Source organism: Candoia aspera, chromosome 1, assembly GCF_035149785.1.
Source record: "Candoia aspera isolate rCanAsp1 chromosome 1, rCanAsp1.hap2, whole genome shotgun sequence".
In the NCBI taxonomy this organism is placed as follows: Eukaryota; Metazoa; Chordata; class Lepidosauria; order Squamata; family Boidae; genus Candoia; species Candoia aspera.
In genome coordinates this window covers 272,876,308-272,894,771 of record NC_086153.1, presented here as the reverse complement: position 1 = coordinate 272,894,771, position 18,464 = coordinate 272,876,308, and the positions used below count along the sequence as shown (strand labels likewise).

The window sequence follows — 18,464 nt, the reverse complement described above, 5'->3', positions numbered from 1 at the left end:
CACTCAACTTTAGTTTTCAACAGTTATTGAATCTTAATGTCTTGTCAGTTAAGCAATGAAAAGGCTGAGGGTACCATTAGGGCATCATTTGGCCCTCATCCAGCCTTGACCCACATATATGAATTATCACAGTATTTAACTTTGCTTAGTTAATACTGGGTAGATTATTTCCCCAAATCACTGCCTATAAGTAGCGTGGAGTTTTTATGCAGGCCATTTTTGGTTAGGACTAAAAATCTCTTTGGATATGTTTTCCTAAAAATCTAACATGTGATTAGATTAGAATCTCAGAGATCTAAGGGCTCTTTTGGTGAGAAGACCCATGATGATTAAGCTAAAATCTGTGAGGGGTCAAAAATCAGGACATTGCAAATATAGAAGCAACAACCTAGTAATTGCTCCTTAGGAAGAAGAGTGACATTAAACTAGTGAGAATGCCATTTGCTTGTAATCATAGTGCCTGAGAAGAAGTAAGAGGACTTCCACAACAAATTATTGTCTTGTCCCAATCATATCTTGTGATCTCAAGTGTGATGAAATCCATGTAGTCTTTTGCATTCTCCAAAACTCTGCTATTGTGGTGCCCTCCCTCTTTGGTCTCAGTGATAAATTTGAACAAATACATTGAAGTGATTAGTTTGTAAGAGGAATGGAATTAGTTACTAGAAATATAGTATTATGGGAAGAAAACCTAAAATAGGTACATTTCCATATTTGTGGTAGCAGTATCTGTAGGAGAAGTCAAGAGGGGTCAGAGTGACAAAAGCAGCATTGTGGGATTGTGATGCAAGCCCTGTATCTTTTCTACACATGTTGCAAATGGGGTGGAGCTTGTGGTGCAATGCTGTTTATTGGAGAATAACAGGAAAGGGTTAGGTGTAAATAAGATTAATGTTAGGGGTATGACACTTTTGTCATGTTACTGGAGTTGAATGCATGTGTATGATTGGAGGCCTGTAAAAAGGCTGAATGACCTTCATGGAATAGGGTGTGTGTATTTAGCTGTTATGGGGACCTAATTAACCCGTAGCAATGCTAACAGTGGAAGCACCTGGCAGATCTTGTTTGGGCTAGGAAGACATCTAAGGTCAGCATTTGAATAGGAGATCTCTGGGGAATACCAAAGCTGTTGACTAGAGTCAAAGGCCAAAAGAAGTCCCAGAAGACAATGGCAAACCACTTCCATGCTCAATGGCATGCACAGGCTCCTGCACCTTTTCTCAGAATGACTAAAGCTGTGTCATGCCACAAGCAATGCTTCCTTTGATCATACATGTGACCAAAGGGGCAGGGCTTCAGTCAAGACAGCATGACACTGCCTGCATCACCCTGATCCTCACCACCCACCCCAGTTGCCACTGCCAGCACTCAAGTTTGGGAGAGACCTGACTTTAGTAATGTTGACAGCCTTCTGGAATAGTTTTGGGTTGGGTTTTTTTTTTTTTAGGATACTGACTACTTTTGATTCTGTTGCTATAGAATTGATCTTATTTACATGTCAGACTGTCTTGCATGTCAGAATGAAAACATATGTTGATGATGATGATGATGATGATGATTTATGTGCCACCTCACTCCCAGCAACTCTGGGTGATTATATCTATATAGATATGGACATGGATGTTGGAAGTGATTAGTTGATGATACTTCTAATTGTCCATATATCTGGAACAATTCCAGAATCAAAGTGGGGAAGCAGGAAAGAAGGCACCCCAAGCACTGAACAATGTACAGTGATGCAGGAGCTGTGCACGTACAAAACGTGAACCTCAAATTGTTTTCAGCAGGAGACTTTGAACTTCCAAAAGAAAACCATTTGCTAAATGCAAGTGACAGGGATGACTATAGGACTAGGAAAAGCTGTGGCAAACACTTTTTTTACAAGAGCACTTGTACTGTAGGAGCTGAAACATTAGTAGTAGTAGTAGTAGAAGCAGCAGCAGCAGCATTTTCAAATTCATAAAACTACCCGACTCTAGAAAGATTCTGCGCAGCATGAGACATGAAAAATAGTTGGAGACAATATCAGAATGAAAAAACGATGCATGTCCAGAAAAGGAAAAAATCTGTAAAATCATACAGAGACTTGCCACCCATCTTAACCCAAGGCCTGGGGGAAAAGCCAAGATTTTAATACTGTTAGAGGCCATATAGATCTGGGGGGAGGGGGGAGGGGGGAGGTGAGGTGGAGGCATAGCATGTAATGTATAATGAGGGGACTCCAATGAGATAATTTAAATTGATTTTGTAAACTGAGTCAGCGTACCCTTTTTTTTCATAACTTTGAAGATATAACTGCATAGCAAAGCTTTAGCAGTACTAACCATGCTTTTAAATGCAAATCTGTAAGTACTAGGGCATAATAACAACAAGTAGTCCTTGACGGATGACAACAGTTGGTACCAGAATTTCCATCACTAAGTGATGTGGACATAAAGCACAAACACATCGCTTAGTGGCAGCAATCCCTGCCGTCCTGGTTGCCATCGTTAACTGAATCCCATGGTTGTTAGGCAAGGCAACTTCCTGCCGACTTCCCACAACCTAAGTCAGTAGGGAAGCCAGCAGGAAATTGCAGGTCCCTGGCTGGCAGGCAGGTAAGTGGCTGCTACCAGATGGTGGAGGGAGTGGGGGTGTGTGCGGGGGTGCAGGGGAGGGTTGGGGAGGGGGTACAAGAGTGCAGGGTGTGTGTGCGAGGGGCACCGCTTGGGTCAGGGAGGATGTGCGGGGGTGTGCAAGTGGCCAGCGTGAGCGCAGAGGGGCTGGGGGTGCACGAGTGGGGGAGACTTACGCCAGCAACTTGCAACCTTCCCTGCTGGCTTCCCCATTGACTTTCTGGGGAAGCCAGCAGGGAAGGTTGCAAATGGCGATCACATGAACGCAGGGTGCTTGGCAACTGGTTGTAACTGCCAAGTGCCCAGATCACAATCATGTGGCCACAAGGGTGCTGGGATGGCCGTAATTCTGAGGATCAGTCATAACCACCATTTGTTCATCACTTCATAACTTTGAACGGTCGCTGGATGAAGGGTTGTAAGTTGAGGACTACCTGTATAACTACTCTACACATAGTGGACTTGTGGGACACAGATGTATGGAACCATCACAGTATATACAAAGTGTTATAAAGGCAAGCTTGGTGTGATACACGCCTTACTGATGTCTTTTGCTCATGTTACTGGAATTTATAGCTTCAGCTGCTCTAGGGGAAGAAGAATGTAAGATTGTAAGACATCACAACTTGGGATCAAGGGAGAGCTAAGCTTGTTAATGCAGCAAGTGGCCTTTCCTCTTTACAGCTAGGAAATTTACAGTAACTTTAAATATAGTTCCAGAGCAAAATGTTGACAACTTCTCTCACTGATCTAGCTGAAGCTTCCAAGTGCCCAAACCAAACTCATTTCCATTTGCTTTGTTGAAGGGGAGGAAAATAACACATCAGAAGTAGAAAATCAGCTAAGGAAAACTGATTTTTATGTGTTCTCTCTGTGCCGAGTATAACATATGAAACTGACAGCAAGAACGATGTCTAGACCTGGAGGGAGGGGGAATTCTGGCTCTCAAATGTCAGAGCACTGAACCTCTCAAACTTTATAACTCTTAAAATAAATCCGTATGTCTTGTTAAGTGGATGATCAGAGTAGTTCTGGTGATAAATGATAAGCAGGGAGCACCCTACTCAATTGCTATGGTTGAAAAGCTAGTGAAAGACCATGCTTTGGCTAAAATTGAAGGAATTGAAGAGTAGATCTGATACACTTAAATGAAGGACTCCATCCCTCCCTTCCTTTCTGAATCATTACTCATATCATGGTTCCAAGAACAAGATGAAACATTCCAGTGGCAGAAGTTGTCATTGAGGGCTTATCCATCTTATCCAGGGCCCTGTTCCCAGAACTGGCCAGCAACCATCTTTGGAGGACAGAAAAGATGACGTTGTTCTTTAATCACCTCCTCTCCCATGGCCTATGTGATCTCTGGGCATGTTGTCCTGCCATTTTTTAAAAGTACTGTGTCCCCGTTATGTCCCCTTGACTCACTTGTCTGGGCTGGTGTAGTTTACTTTCTTACCCCAGCAGTTCCTCAGCTATTTCACGAGGAAGGAATGCTCCTCATTTCTTTTTCAAAGAGCACCTTCAAGGAGGTCTTTTGCTGCACAGATAGCAGTTATCTCAATGGCACAGCAGTTAGAATGCTTTTTTCACATGCAGAATGTTCCTGGGTCAAAACCAACAAGAAATGCTTTATTTTAAATTATTATTTTTCTCTCCCTGACATCCCTATTTTGTCCCAACTTTTCTTTTTAAAAAGAAAAAGAGACAGGCACCCCTGGACTTACTTAAAAAACAAAGCCCAGGGGAAAATAGGAATGTCAGGGAAAGAAAAATATATATTTTTAAAAAATCTGCTCTGCTGGGTTTTCTGCATAGGAAATAAGCCTTCTAACTGCTGTCCCATTGATGCAACATTGCATCAGAAGCTGTAGAAGACCTTCAGGAAGACAAGAAGGGAATTTTTATTTTAAATGTAATTGTTGTGCCAGCACATACCTGCATTTTGATGCATTAACTTTAGCATATATAAATTTATCTAATATACATATACACATACACACACACACACCATTGCTGTCCTAACAGTCAGGAACCACGCTGAGACAAGGAATAGATCTCTAGTGTTTTATTACTGCTACATTAGACAGAAAATCCTAACAAACTGAAGAAGCGTGGGAAAAACCCAGACAGATAAACCCCAAAAGTTAAGGCGGGTCTGATCTGTGTCTCTTTGAATGGCTGCTTAACTCCTCAGTTACAGGATAGGGGCCCCCTCCTGCTCACCATCAGTACTCATGACAATTGCTTTCCTGAACAGAAACTTGGGAAGGCACAGTAGCTGAGGGAATGTCCAATAAGAGAAGATAGTAACCCTAGATTTTTTAAAAGGTGTTGCCAAACCACCTCAATCCAGCCAGGTTTTTCTTAAACTGGGTTGGATTTAAACTGCCATGAGGACAAGATAGAAGCTGCTTAAAAGGGCAGCACCTATATGCCCTTAGACTTTGAAGTGTTACAGGCTCCATTGTTGACAAACCATTAAAGTATTTATGGATGATTTGAAGGCTAACAGGATGAGTGACAACAACTGGGCATTACAAAGCTATCCCTCGAAATCTTTTTATCCCTGCTATGGGGGGAGAAGACAAGCAATAGTGTTTGTCTTGCAGTCATTTTCCAAACTGGCTTGACTTCTAAGAATGCTGTAATCCAGTCCTTTTAGATATACTGTATGTAAACGTTGGGTCTTCATTTTTGCTACTTAGAACAGGAAATTTTATTAGGAAGTCACTTCTCTATGTATTGTCTCATTGTGCCTTCTCAATGACTGTCCCCCAAGGGCAATTTTGTTGTTCATTCGTTTAGTCGCTTCTGACTCTTCGTGACTTGATGGCTTCATGGACCAGCCCACGCCAGAGCTTACTGTCGGTCATCAACACCCCCAGCTCCCCCAGGGACGAGTCCGTCACCTCTAGAATATCAACTATCCATCTTGCCCTTGGTTGGCCCCTCTTCCTTTTGCCTTCCACTCTCCCTAGCATCAGCATCTTCTCCAGGGTGACCTGTCTTCTCATTATGTGGCCAAAGTATTTCAGTTTTGCTTTTAATATCATTCCCTCAAGTGAGCAGTCTGGCTTTATTTCCTGGAGTATGGACTGGTTTGATCTTCTTGCAGTCCAAGGCACTCTCAGAATTTTCCTCCAACACCACAGTTCAAAAGCATCGATCTTCCTTCTCTCAGCCTTCCTTATGATCCAGCTCTCACAGCCATATGTTACTACAGGGAACATCATTGCTTTAACTATGCAGACCTTTGTTGTCAGTGTGATGTCTCTGCTCTTAACTATTTTATCGAGATTTGTCATTGCTCTTCTCCCAAGGATTAAGCGTCTTCTGATTTCCTGACTGCAGTCAGCATCTGCAGTAATCTTCACACCTAGAAATACAAAGTCTTTCACTGCTTCTACATTTTCTCCCTCTATTTGCCAGTTATCAATCAAGCTGGTTGCCATAACCTTGGTTTTTTTGAGGTTTAGCTGCAAGCCAGCTTTTGCACTTTCTTCTTTCACCTTCATCATAAGGCTCCTCAGTTCCTCTTCGCTTTCAGCCATCAAAGTGGTATCATCTGCATATCTGAGATTGTTAATGTTTCTTCCAGCAATTTTAACTCCAGCCTTGGATTCCTCAAGGCCAGCTTGTCGCATGATGTGTTCTGCGTACAAGTTGAATAGGTAGGGTGAGAGTATACAGCCCTGCCATACTCCTTTCCCAATCTTAAACCAGTCCGTTGTTCCGTGGTCTGTTCTTACTGTTGCTACTTGGTCATTATACAGATTCTTCAGGAGGCAGACAAGATGACTTGGTATCCCCATACCACTAAGAACTTGCCACAATTTGTTATGGTCCACACAGTCAAAGGCTTTAGAATAGTCAATAAAACAGAAATAGATGTTTTTCTGAAACTCCCTGGCTTTTTCCATTATCCAGCGGATATTGGCAATTTGGTCCCTAGTTCCTCTGCCTTTTCTAAACCCAGCTTGTACATCTGGCAATTCTCACTCCATGAATTGCTGAAGTCTACCTTGCAGGATCTTGAGCATTACCTTACTGGCATGTGAAATGAGTGCCACTGTTCGATAGTTTGAACATTCTTTAGTGTTCCCCTTTTTTGGTATGGGGATATAAGTTGATTTTTTCCAGTCTGATGGCCATTCTTGTGTTTTCCAAATTTGCTGGCATATAGCATGCATTATCTTGACAGCATCATCTTGCAAGATTTTGAACAGTTCAGCTGGGATGCTGTCATCTCCTGCTGCCTTGTTATTAGCAATGCTTCTTAAGGCCCATTCAACCTCACTCTTCAGGATGTCTGGCTCTAGCTCACTGACCACACCATCAAAGCTATCCCCGATATTGTAATCCTTCCTATACAGGTCTTCTGTATATTCTTGCCACCTTTTCTGGATCTCTTCTTCTTCTGTTAGGTCCTTGCCATCTTTGTTTTTGATCATACCCATTTTTGCCTGGAATTTACCTCCGATGTTTCTAATTTTCTGGAAGAGGTCTCTTGTCCTTCCTATTCTATTGTCTTCTTCCACTTCCGCGCATTGCTTGTTTAAAAATAATTCCTTATCTCTTCTGGCTAACCTCTGGAATTTTGCATTTAATTGGGCATATCTCCCCCTATCACTGTTGCCTTTTGCTTTCCTTCTTTCTTGGGCTACTTCTAGTGTCTCAGCAGACAGCCATTTTGCCTTCTCGGTTTTCTCTTTCTTTGGGATGTATTTTGTTGCCGCCTCCTGAACAATGTTGCGAACTTCTGTCCAGAGTGCTTCCGGGACCCTATCTACTAAGTCCAGTCCCTTAAATCGATTCTTCACCTCCACTGCATATTCCTTAGGAATATTAGTGAGCTCATAACTAGCTGATCTGTGGGTCTTCCCTAATCTCTTTAGTCTGATCCTAAATTGTGCAAGAAGAAGTTTGTGATCAGAACTACAGTCAGCTCCAGGTCTTGTTTTTACCGACTGTACAGATGTCCGCCACCTTTGGCTGCAAAGGATGTAGTCAATCTGATTTCAGTGTTGTCCATCTGGTGAAGTCCATGTATAAAGCCGTCTCTTAGGTTGTTGGAAGAGAGTGTTTGTTATGCAGAGTGAGTTGTCTTGGCAAAATTCTATCAGCCTATGTCCTGCTTCGTTTTGTTCTCCCAGGCCATGCTTACCTGTAATTCCAGGTGTCATTTGACTGCCCACCTTAGCATTCCAGTCTCCTGTGATGAAAATAACATCTCTTTTAGGCGTGTTGTCCAGTAGGTGCTGCAGATCCTCATAGAACTGCTCTACTTCAGCTTCTTCAGCATTTGTGGTTGGGGCGTATATTTGGATCACTGTGATGTTAGATGGCTTGCCCTGAATTCGAATTGAGATCATTCTATTGTTTTTTGGATTGTATCCAAGCACTGCTTTAGCCCCTTTACTATTAATTATGAAGGCTACTCCATTTCTTCTGTGGTCCTCTTGTCCACAGTAGTAGATCTGGTGGTCATTGGATGTGAAGTGGCCCATTCCAGTCCATTTCAGTTCACTGACGCCCAAAATGTCTATCTTTAATCTTGACATCTCACCAATAACCACATCCAATTTGCCCTGGCTCATAGATCTTACATTCCAGGTTCCAATGATGTGTTGATCCTTAGAACATTGGATTCGCCGTTCACCACCAGCACCGTTGGCCGCTAGCCGTCCTTTCGGCTTTGAGCTAGCTGCGTCATCACGTCTGGGGCTAGTTGAACTCATCCTCTGTTCCTCCCCAGTAGCATTTTGACCATCTTCCGACCTGGGGGGTCTCATCTTCCGATGGTATACCGACATATCTCTGGTTGTACTGATCCATTTAGTTTTCACGGCAATACTGGGGTGGGTTGCCATTACTTCCCCAGGGATCGCATTTAGTCTGACCTCTCTGTCATGACCTTCCCGTCTTGGGTGGCCCTTTACGGTTTAGCTCATGGCATCATTGAGGTGCTCAAGCTCCAGCACCACGACAAGGTAATGTTCCTTTGCTGATGGGCAATAGATACAGTCAAAAGTGTATGCATGGCCCCACCCCATCCCCTTGACTTCTTTACATCCCCTTTTTTTTAGGTATAACATGCCTCCAATTGGTTGGACTGATATTCTCAGGGCTGTCATCACTTCCTACTCCTTCTCATTACTGTCAATGTAATCGCATAGATACTACACCACCTCCATCTGGTCTTCCAGTTTGCATAACCTGTCATTATTTTACTTTGAATATAGCTATATCCTGTACATGAGTCCCATAATGAGTCTTTCAATTTTTATACCCTTTGAATTAAGGCATTCCATGGAAACATCTAGGTGAGTTAAAGGCAACTGGAACCTACAGCCACAATGTTGTTTTGTAATATTTTTTAAATATATAATTTTATAAGATTTTAAAAATGTAACAGCTAACATTTTAAATAAACACATTACTTTGGATTACTACAGTATATATAAACTTTACTAGCAATGTATCCATATAACTATGATACTACTATATAAAATACTATCCAATTAAATCTAACCTATTATATAAAAAGAGCTGAGAAGTTATATAAAATTATATAAAAAGTGTGAGGGGGGAAAAAAGGAAAAACATTATACTCAACTACCTAAGAAGAAGAAAAAACAAAAAATCTTGAAGGAGCAAATAACAGGGAAAACTAAAACAAAAATGAAAATCATACCTTAATTTTATCTAATCTGAAATATTTTGAGAAAAGACCATTTAAAGAAAGAAAAATAACAAAATATATCAAGTTATTAACATTATATAACTTTCTTCAATTCCAACATTATGGATTTATTGCCTGGTTTTGCCTCTTGTTTGATTGTGTGATACAAAACTAATTCAAAGGCTGAGTTGACAAATTTTGCTAAGCAAACTTTTAAAGTTTGGAACAGAAACATTCTTCCATGAGTGCACAATCACCTTTTTTTTTTTTGCAACAGTCCAAGCAGATAATCCAAAATTCTTCATAGATTGAAAGATTCCAGATCTCTGGAATATAATACAACAAAACATTAACACCTCTAACCCTTAACCACCTTCCAAGAACCTGGTTCACCATAGTGATAATATCTAAGCAATAAGAAATTACATGAGAACACACCCATAATATATGTACCAAAATCCCTTTAAGCTTATTATATAACCAGCAGAAAAAGGGTAAGAGGCAACCTTTATAAACATTCTTTGAGGAGTCCAACAGACTCTAAAGAGAATTTTTTGCTGAACTAAATGAGATTTTAGGTCATAAGAAATGTATCTAATATTCCTTAAATAATATGGAGTATTCCAATTTTTTTGTATATTGTCCTTTTAAAAAAAAAAAAATTAAAACAAGAATTTTAATAATAAATTGTCAGTTAGTTTCAGTAAAGGCCTTCTCCAATGTAATACTTCTGGAGGTTCAGGGACCTGACGTGCTTCGTGCTTCAGTAACAACTAGCATACACGGCTAGTGTTTTACAGCTAGTGTTTTAACTGTATAATTGTCATTTATAGGTAATTTGCATTCCTTCTGTAAAATCTCCAAAGTTTTTAAAATATCATTAATTAACAGTTGATTATGGGAAACAAACCCATTGTGAGCCCTTCTTATCCCAAAAGAGATATTCCCAGCCATTTTTAAATAAGAATTGCTCCAAAGAGAAGAAAAATCAAATTAAAATGTTCTGTAAAATGAAGCCCAAATATATCTACATTTTGGTTCATTCTACTTAATATATCACATAAACCAGACTACCAAAATATCTTATTAAAAACTGAAGGACTAATTGATACCTTTATTTAACTTCCTTATGCACTTGGGTGCCCATTTTGTATTTAAACCCAGACAATATACAGTAGTTTGGGCATAATAAATCAGCGATGCTGGCTGCTCCTGTCCCAAGGATCAATGTCGTTACCCAATTAATGTGATCCTTTGCACTTCCTCCCACCAATTATCACACATTCCTATGCAAAAAGCAGGCTGGGATTGGTAGTTTATGAAAAAGCACATTACATAAGGAAAGAAATCTCCCTTGCTCTCAAGTGAAAAGTCCTAGTTTAACTGTACAGTATGAGCACAGCCTAGGTAGGTTACAGAAAACAGTTTGGACTAGAAAATCCTCGTCAGAATTTACTTTTGTTCTTCTAACATTGATTCTGATTACTTTTATCAAATCTCACCAAGATTCTCAGAAGGTTTTAGTGCCATTGATTCCTGTCATTATACTACTAACAGTACATTCAGGAAGCAGCATGCTTCACCAACCAGAGTCTCTGAATGATTTACTAATGTACCATTCAGAGAGCATAATATGGGACATTTAATGTCACAAAAACATGGTTAGCTGAGATCAAGTCTAGCTCTTTTTAGTAGGATCATTACTGACTTGCTAATCAAAACTGATAGGAATTCTAGCTGCTATAGCCGGACAAAGCGTTTCAGTAGAAAGGAAATACAATTGGCCTTCCTGTTTTCAGGCTCATAGCAGTGGGTTGCCCAAACAACAGGTAGCTGAGGTAAAAATGGAGCTAGAATCAGAGTGGTGTATTAAATAAATGTGCATACAATATTCTGGTCCCAAACTGAGTAAGCATTTGTGATAATCTGTTCCAGTTCTAAAAGTCAGCGTCTGTAAAAATATCACAAGCGGTATAAGTAAAGGGGACTGGAGAACCGGGTAGACCATTTTGTATTTTTCAGTCTTGTTTGCCATCTCTTTAGCTTCAGCATTCATCAAGAAACCGAAGACAAGAGATGTCTCAGCAGGAGGCACTGCTGTTTTTGAAGCAGAGACAGAGAAGACTGGCATCAAGGTGAAGTGGCAGCAAAATGGTGTAGAACTTACCACAAGCGAGAAGTATGTCATCAAATCAGAGGGGAATAAGCACTCCTTGACCATTAATAATGTTGGAAAAGAGGATGATGCCACTTATGCTGCCATTGCTGGAAGTTCCAAGGTCAAATTTGAACTTAAAGTGAAAGAAGCAGGTAAACCAGGACTCCAAGGGATGCAAACTTCTGTTCTGTTTCAGTCCATCATCACTGTGATGCACAACCTTTCTTTGAAGACATTTAAGACAAACTGTAGAGCTAATAAAACAGGGGTGTTCCCATGGGGAGGTTAAAAAAAAGGTCAAGATGGCAGCCATCACCATGCAATTGAAGCCCTGCCCCTTTTTTATGCATGATGCCCCTGCAGACATCCCTGCCATAAACCAAAAACAGCCATGCTACCTATGAGGAAAAATAAAACCTCAACCTCACTCTGGCTTAAAATAGAGTGTGGGCATTCCCCATGTATTTGAACTATTTCTTTTTTCTCAACTCAAATCTAATTTGGGAATCGCTAGGCTAAATGGCATGACAATAGAACAATAGTTTGGATTCAGCACAAACCTCCCACAGGCAGAAAAGTCATTTCTGTAGCTGCAAGGCATTTGAACAAGCAGAGCTGTTTCACTGGTTAGATGGGGGAAGAGGCAATCTATCTCAAAGCCCACTTACCTGGGTCCCTATCCAGAACAGTGAAGCTTCAGAGGGGGGTGGGGATTTGTAAGATTCAGTTCAGTTTATCAGAAATGAAAAATAAGTCAGTTCTGCAAAAAAAAGTTCATAAATGATCATAGAATGTAGGTTTTGGAAGGGATCTTGGAGATCATTTGGTCCAGTCTCCTGCCCAGCAGAGGAATCTACTATTACAGCATCCAACCTCCATTTACATTCTTCCACTGAAGAATGGAGGTGATGTCCACCATCTCCTGAGGCAGGCTGTTCCACAGTTGAATATCTCTTGCTGTTAGAAAATTCTGCCTGATATCCATTCAAAATCCATTGTTTCTGTTTTCCATTCTAGAACAATACTGAGCAAGTCTACCCATCTTCTATCTATCTTCTACTTGAAGACAGCTCTCATATCTCTCCTTTCCAGGCTAAATATACCCAGCCCTTCCAATAGTTTTCATACATTTTTTCCTTCCAGACCTCTTACCAACCTGCTTGCTCTAACCTGGCCATGCTCCAGTTTGTCTGTGTCCTTCTTAAAATGTGATTCTTAGAACTGGATGCAATATTCTAGGTGTGCATTAAGCAATGTACACTAGAGAGGTACACTGACTTCTTTTGATCTGATATGTTACTTCTGTTGATGCAGGTGAGGAGAGGATTTGTTTGCTTGGGTTTTTTGCAGCTGCATCAGATTGTTGTTTATGTTCAGCTTGTGATCCATCAGGACCTTCAGATCCTTTTTGCATGTTCCTCTGTCATGTATGACCTCCCATTATCCTATGCACATACCTTTTTCCTTCCCAAAGGTAGAACTTTCCATTTGTTCCTACTGAAATTCGACTTGCTGATCTCTGCTCAATGTTCCAACTTATCAAGATCCTCCTGCATCTAGGTGGTGTCCCATAAGGTGCTTGCTATTCCCCTTAATCCTGGTGTCATCTGAAAATTTGATAAATATATTTCCTAACCCCTCATTCAAGAAACCTATACATCTAGCGAACAGCATAGGGTCTAGAACAGAGCCATGAGGAATACCAAACCATGAGTTCTTTCCTAACTATTTACAAACCAAGTGTTTAATAATCTTCTCCAGCATTTTGTCTGGTATCAGCATCAAGCTGACCTGTCTATAGTTACCTGGCTCATCGTTTCTTCCCTTTCTGAAGACAGGAAAAACATTTGCTCTTTTCCAATCCTTCAGCACTATGTCCATCCATCATGATTCCTCAAAGGTAACAGAAAAGAGCTGCAATATCTTCAAGTTCCTTCAAGACTCTTGAGTGTAATTGATGTGGTATTGGAGACTTGAACTAATTCATGGTAGTCAGGGACTCCCTAATTGTTTCTTTGTTTATTTTCTATGGCCACTCCCTACTGGTGTCAATTGTTTTGCATAGGTCCATCTGAGCACAATTCCTCGCTGGTTTCAGTAGCTACAAATAAGCAGTATAGTCCTAAAGGAATTACAAAACAAGGTGGAACACTTAGGGATTAGACTGAATTTGAAAACTTACCACCCAAAATTTAGATGAGTTATTGGGACTTATGTATACGTTGCTAGTGAAGTGCAACTCAGAAAGTGAACAAGTTAAGGACTGTATGATCAAATGGGTGCAGAATTTGAACAGAACAATTAATATCCAACAACAGGAATATGAAAGGAGGAAAAATATCAAATTTATAGTTAATATTATACTTGGAGAAAACCAATATACTATGAAACAGAACTGGCAGGAACACCACTAGCACCTTACCCTAAGGCCTGGGAGAACAGCCAAGTTTTTAAAGACTTCCACAACATCATCAGGGTGAGAGCTACATGGATCAGTTACTGTACCATACGCTGATTTGAATATTATTTTAACAATGATTCTAACTTTCAGATTGATGTAAGATATTGTACTAGGTAGTTTTACATTAATATCATTTTGAAATTCTTATCAGTTTTACATTGCTTGTAAGCCTCTTTATTTACACCTTGCTTTTTTCTATTTTTTCTGTTTTTTCTTGCTTTTTTCTCTGGTCCTATTTGTAAACTCAATAATTAAAAAAAAATCAACACAGTTCCCCTTTGGATAGAAAACCTAAGCAAAGTAGGAGTTGTGGAGCTCTGTCCATTCCCCTTCCCTCATAATTGTCTCCAAGCAGTTAGCCCACCTCTTCCTTTTTCTTCATCTACTACTGACATAGCCCCAAAGCCCCTTATGTTGCTTTTTTTCTTGTGAGCCTCAGTTCCTACTGCGCTTCGGTGTTTCTTCCTTACCTTCTGTAGATATTAGCTACTTGCCAGTGTGCTTTCTTGATGACTGCACCCATTTTCCATTTCCTATACATGTCCCTTTTATTTCTTTGGTGAAAAGTTCCTTATACATCCACAATGGGTTCCTAAGCTGTCCCCCATTTTTTATTCTACTGGAATGATATCGGATCTTTTTTCAATTTTTTTGAGAAATTCCCAACCCTCCAGCATTCCATATAACCTGAGAACTTCTCTGATGTCTGTCTAGTACTTCTAGTTTGTTGAATCTAGCTCTCCTGAAATCTAGTGTCTATGTACAAATATGTTCCAGTTTACCGTTCAGTAATATGTTGAAATCCAAGATGATGTGTTAAATTTCTCCCAGGTTCCCATTGTTTTTACCTCATCAACCAGGTCTTCCTTATTGGTTAGGAACTGGTCTAGAAAAGACAATCCTTTTGTCTCTTCTTCAACCTCCTAGAAAATGAAACAATCAACAAAACCACTAATAATTTTTGGAATTTTGCAGTCTTGGTTGAGATGATTTTCCAACAAATGTCTGGGTAGTTGAAGTATCCATTATCCCTGAAAGTTCTATAATCTGGTCTAGAAGAGCATTATCCAGATCTTCTGCCTAGCTTGGCAGTATATAGTACATTCCTCCACAATACTATCATTTTTGTTAACCCTTCCTTGTAATCTTATTAAAATGATTTTGGCTGGATCCTTGTGCTCAAATTCCTGTATCTCCACATGTGTGCACTTTCTTCATGCATACATGAGTACATTTCATTTTCTCAGCATTAAATATAATCTTCATTTTGCCAAAGAATATAATATTCCCACAATTTGCTATAACCTTTCAGTAAAAAAGATTCTTCTATGTTGTCTTCCTTTTTAGAAAAGATGGGAGAGGTTCCTCCTCCTGAAGTTTCTTCTGATCAGCCAACAGTCTCAGATGCTGGACCTACAAATGCTGGACCTAAAGATGCTGGAAGTGCAGATGATAGCAAAGTCTCAGAAGGTAAAAATAGTAATAAGCATGAAGATTAATCTGATAATAACTATAACAAAATGAGTATTTACCATCAAGAAAGAGAAGAAAACTAAAAAGCCCACATCATGTGGCTTGACAAACTATTTTGCCTATTATTTGTTCTTTGGTACAGTATATGCAACCAATGTACTATAAAACTTTATTCCTGTTGAGAAAATGTGCATACACTTCAACCAACTCTATTTTCTCATGCCTATGCCTGGAAAATTAGTTCCCCCCCCTTTGGGGAGATATCAAAACAAAAAGCTGTTTTATACCAGGCCAAGCCATTGGTCTGTTTAGTTCAATACTGCCTCCGCTGACTAGTAACAGTTTGAACAAGAACACAACTTAAATATAAATATATTTATATTAGATTCAAAATGTAATGCTGGGGCTTTTTATATGAAATGTAGATGCTCTGCTCTTTGGCTCTAGTCCTCCCTTATCTTTCAGATCGTTTGCCAAATCATATACTTGTTTATGCTGATCTGCCTGTAGCTGATACCAGAAGGCACAACAGCAAAGTAGCTAGTGATTGTATAACTACGATCAGTTCCCAGTAAGCAATTTACTTCAATGAACACTTGAGTTAAATACAGGTCTTCTGAGTATCTACCGCCATCCCATTTAGTTAAACTCTGTTCCCTGCTCTAGGAGCGAGACCTGGACTAAATATAACTGTCTTCTTTTCCATGTCCTCTTGCTTGATGTTGCTGGACTGGCATGGTGGTTTAGGAGATACAAGCTCAGAGGGATGCTTCATTGAAAGTCCTGGTTCCAGTCCTCTGGACTTTGCTTCTACAGGCTCCTGACTGCAATCAGTCTTAGGTTCAGTATCATGAGTCCTTGGGGCTTGACAGCTGCATCAAGAGCTATTTGCCAGTCTTTAAACCACTAGGAAAGTTATGCTGAGATAAATTGCAGATCCATATTCTGCCATAGTACAAAGCCAGAAAATGATGCTGACCTTACTTACGTATTATTGCCAGCAAGTTAAGAAAAGCAGCTGAATGATTTCCCTGGTTTTGTTTCCCCTTCTACCAAGCTTCCCACGGGAAAGACAGCCACCAATCATACCTCTGAATGTGGCATAGGGCAGGGTTAGATGACTATAAGTGGATGATTGAATTATTTGTTTAATTACCTGTCAAGTGATCTGGGTAACAGGTGGCTGGAACTAATGGGATAGGGGGCAGTGAAGCAGGAGGGAGCTCTCCTATGCACCTGTGACCTCTCAGTGGATTATTTCTGAACATGAGTCTGGCGCTTTTCTGAAAGAGTGCTAATGGTGTGTATAAAAATAAGCCCACTGACAGGTTATGGGCACAGAGGAGGGGCTTGGGATGAAGTGGGAGGGAGCAATTGATAGAGTAAATATAATTCTCATTATATTTGCTGGAAGAGTATGTTAATGCTGGCAATGCGTGACCAAGTGATCCAGTTCTGACCTTCTGGAAGTAGTCAGTGGCTGGCCATGGAAAACATGCATTTGTGATTGGCTTGCACATAACAATACACATCATCTTGGAATCTAATGCCACCAAGACAGTACAAGTGTGACAGAGCTTGCAGAACGCAACCTTTCCTCATTTAGGCTGACCTTCCATGCAGCATTAATTCAGAAGAATGCTAAACACACATTTTAAAATACATTTACGACTCTTTCAAAAAAGTGCTAAGCCACAAGCACGTGGCTTGTGCCATGATTAGGAGCAAGTAAGGAAGAGCCTCTAAGCTCTTGGACAGAGCTGGCTCTTCCACCTCTGACTCCAAGCTTAAGACCAGGACCAAGAAAATAGTGTTATTCTTGGTGAAGTTTTAGTTCCTACTCAGGTGAGTCAGTCTCTCACTGTGGGAGGCATAGGCCATCTTGACAAAGAGAATGATTCTGAAACAAACAAACAAACAAACAAATTATTTATATTTATGGAAAGATTCAAACAGCTCCCACCTCACTGGTGTTTTGAAGGGCCCTGAAGATCTGGCCCTTTGCTGAGGCCTTTGGAAAGTGTGATTTTATATTTATATATTATGTATGTATGTATGTATGTATAAAATTCCCTTCTCACTCCTATGGGTGGTATGTGTCTTCCTCAACCTCAGGTCCTCTACCAGAGGCCTGGGAGTTTGAGGGTTCTGCACAGTATCTTGGCTGTTCCTAGCACTGCACTCTTCTGGACAGAGAGCTCTGATGTTGTTCCTGGGATCTGTTGGAGTCACTCTCCCAGCTTGGGAGTCACAGCCCCAAGTGCCCCTACCACCCCTGGGACCACTTTGGCCTTCACTTTCCTCATCCCCTCTAGTTCCTCCTTCAGGCTCTGGTACCTCTCCAGCTTCTCATACTCCTTCCTGATGTAGCTGTCACTGTGATGACTGCAACACTCTGTCCCATCCTGCCAGTCTTGGTGGCGTCATCATTCATCACCCAGTGGTGTCCAATCTACTTCCTTGAGGTCTGGGTGACTGGACTGCTGGAGCCAGGAATCCTGTATTCCAGATCCTCTGGTAACATCCAGTGTAATTTGTTCTGTGTCTAACTCTACCATACAGCTTTGTGGAAACAAGGAGATTCCCACAGCTCCTTCTGTCTCCAAATCTCCATTCAATTCATCTCTCAACTCCCTCTCCATCTGCTGAGTTGGATCTTCAGATGTTGAGTTTGACATTTTTGTAGATTTTGAACTCTCTTCAGGGTATGAGTGTCTCCAGGTAGAGTTCAGTTAAAAGTGATTCACAACTTTATGTGATGACTGCAACACTCTATTACCATTAAATCCAATTCATACGTAATTGCAGTAGAAATCTTTTTTAATGGAAGAAGTGTACAGAATGGCAAAAAAGTTGTGAATGAAAGTTCCTGTGCTTTCTCTAACTTAAACAGTCCAACAAGTACAAGATCCCCCTCCCTCGCTCTGGCATGCAGCCCCCCTTTCCCTCAGTTCATGCCAGTCTCTTGCAGGTGTTTCCAACTGCTCAGCCAGCTGACCTGGGTATGAGAAATAGTCCAAACATGATGTCTTCTCACTCCTGAATGTTCCCCCTCCCTTCTACCAACTCGCAAGT

At 40.6% G+C, this 18,464-nt stretch overlaps 1 protein-coding gene across 1 annotated transcript in view; it reads left to right on the top strand.

Annotated features, from left to right (window-relative positions):
* Window positions 1-18,464, top strand: part of MYBPC3 (myosin binding protein C3) — a 107,793-nt gene that overhangs the window by 2,474 nt on the left and 86,855 nt on the right. The window contains exons 2-3 of the mRNA XM_063318209.1: window positions 11,341-11,607; window positions 15,264-15,386. Of these exons, the coding sequence (XP_063174279.1) occupies window positions 11,341-11,607; window positions 15,264-15,386 (390 nt within the window). The remainder of the gene's footprint in view (window positions 1-11,340; window positions 11,608-15,263; window positions 15,387-18,464) is intronic.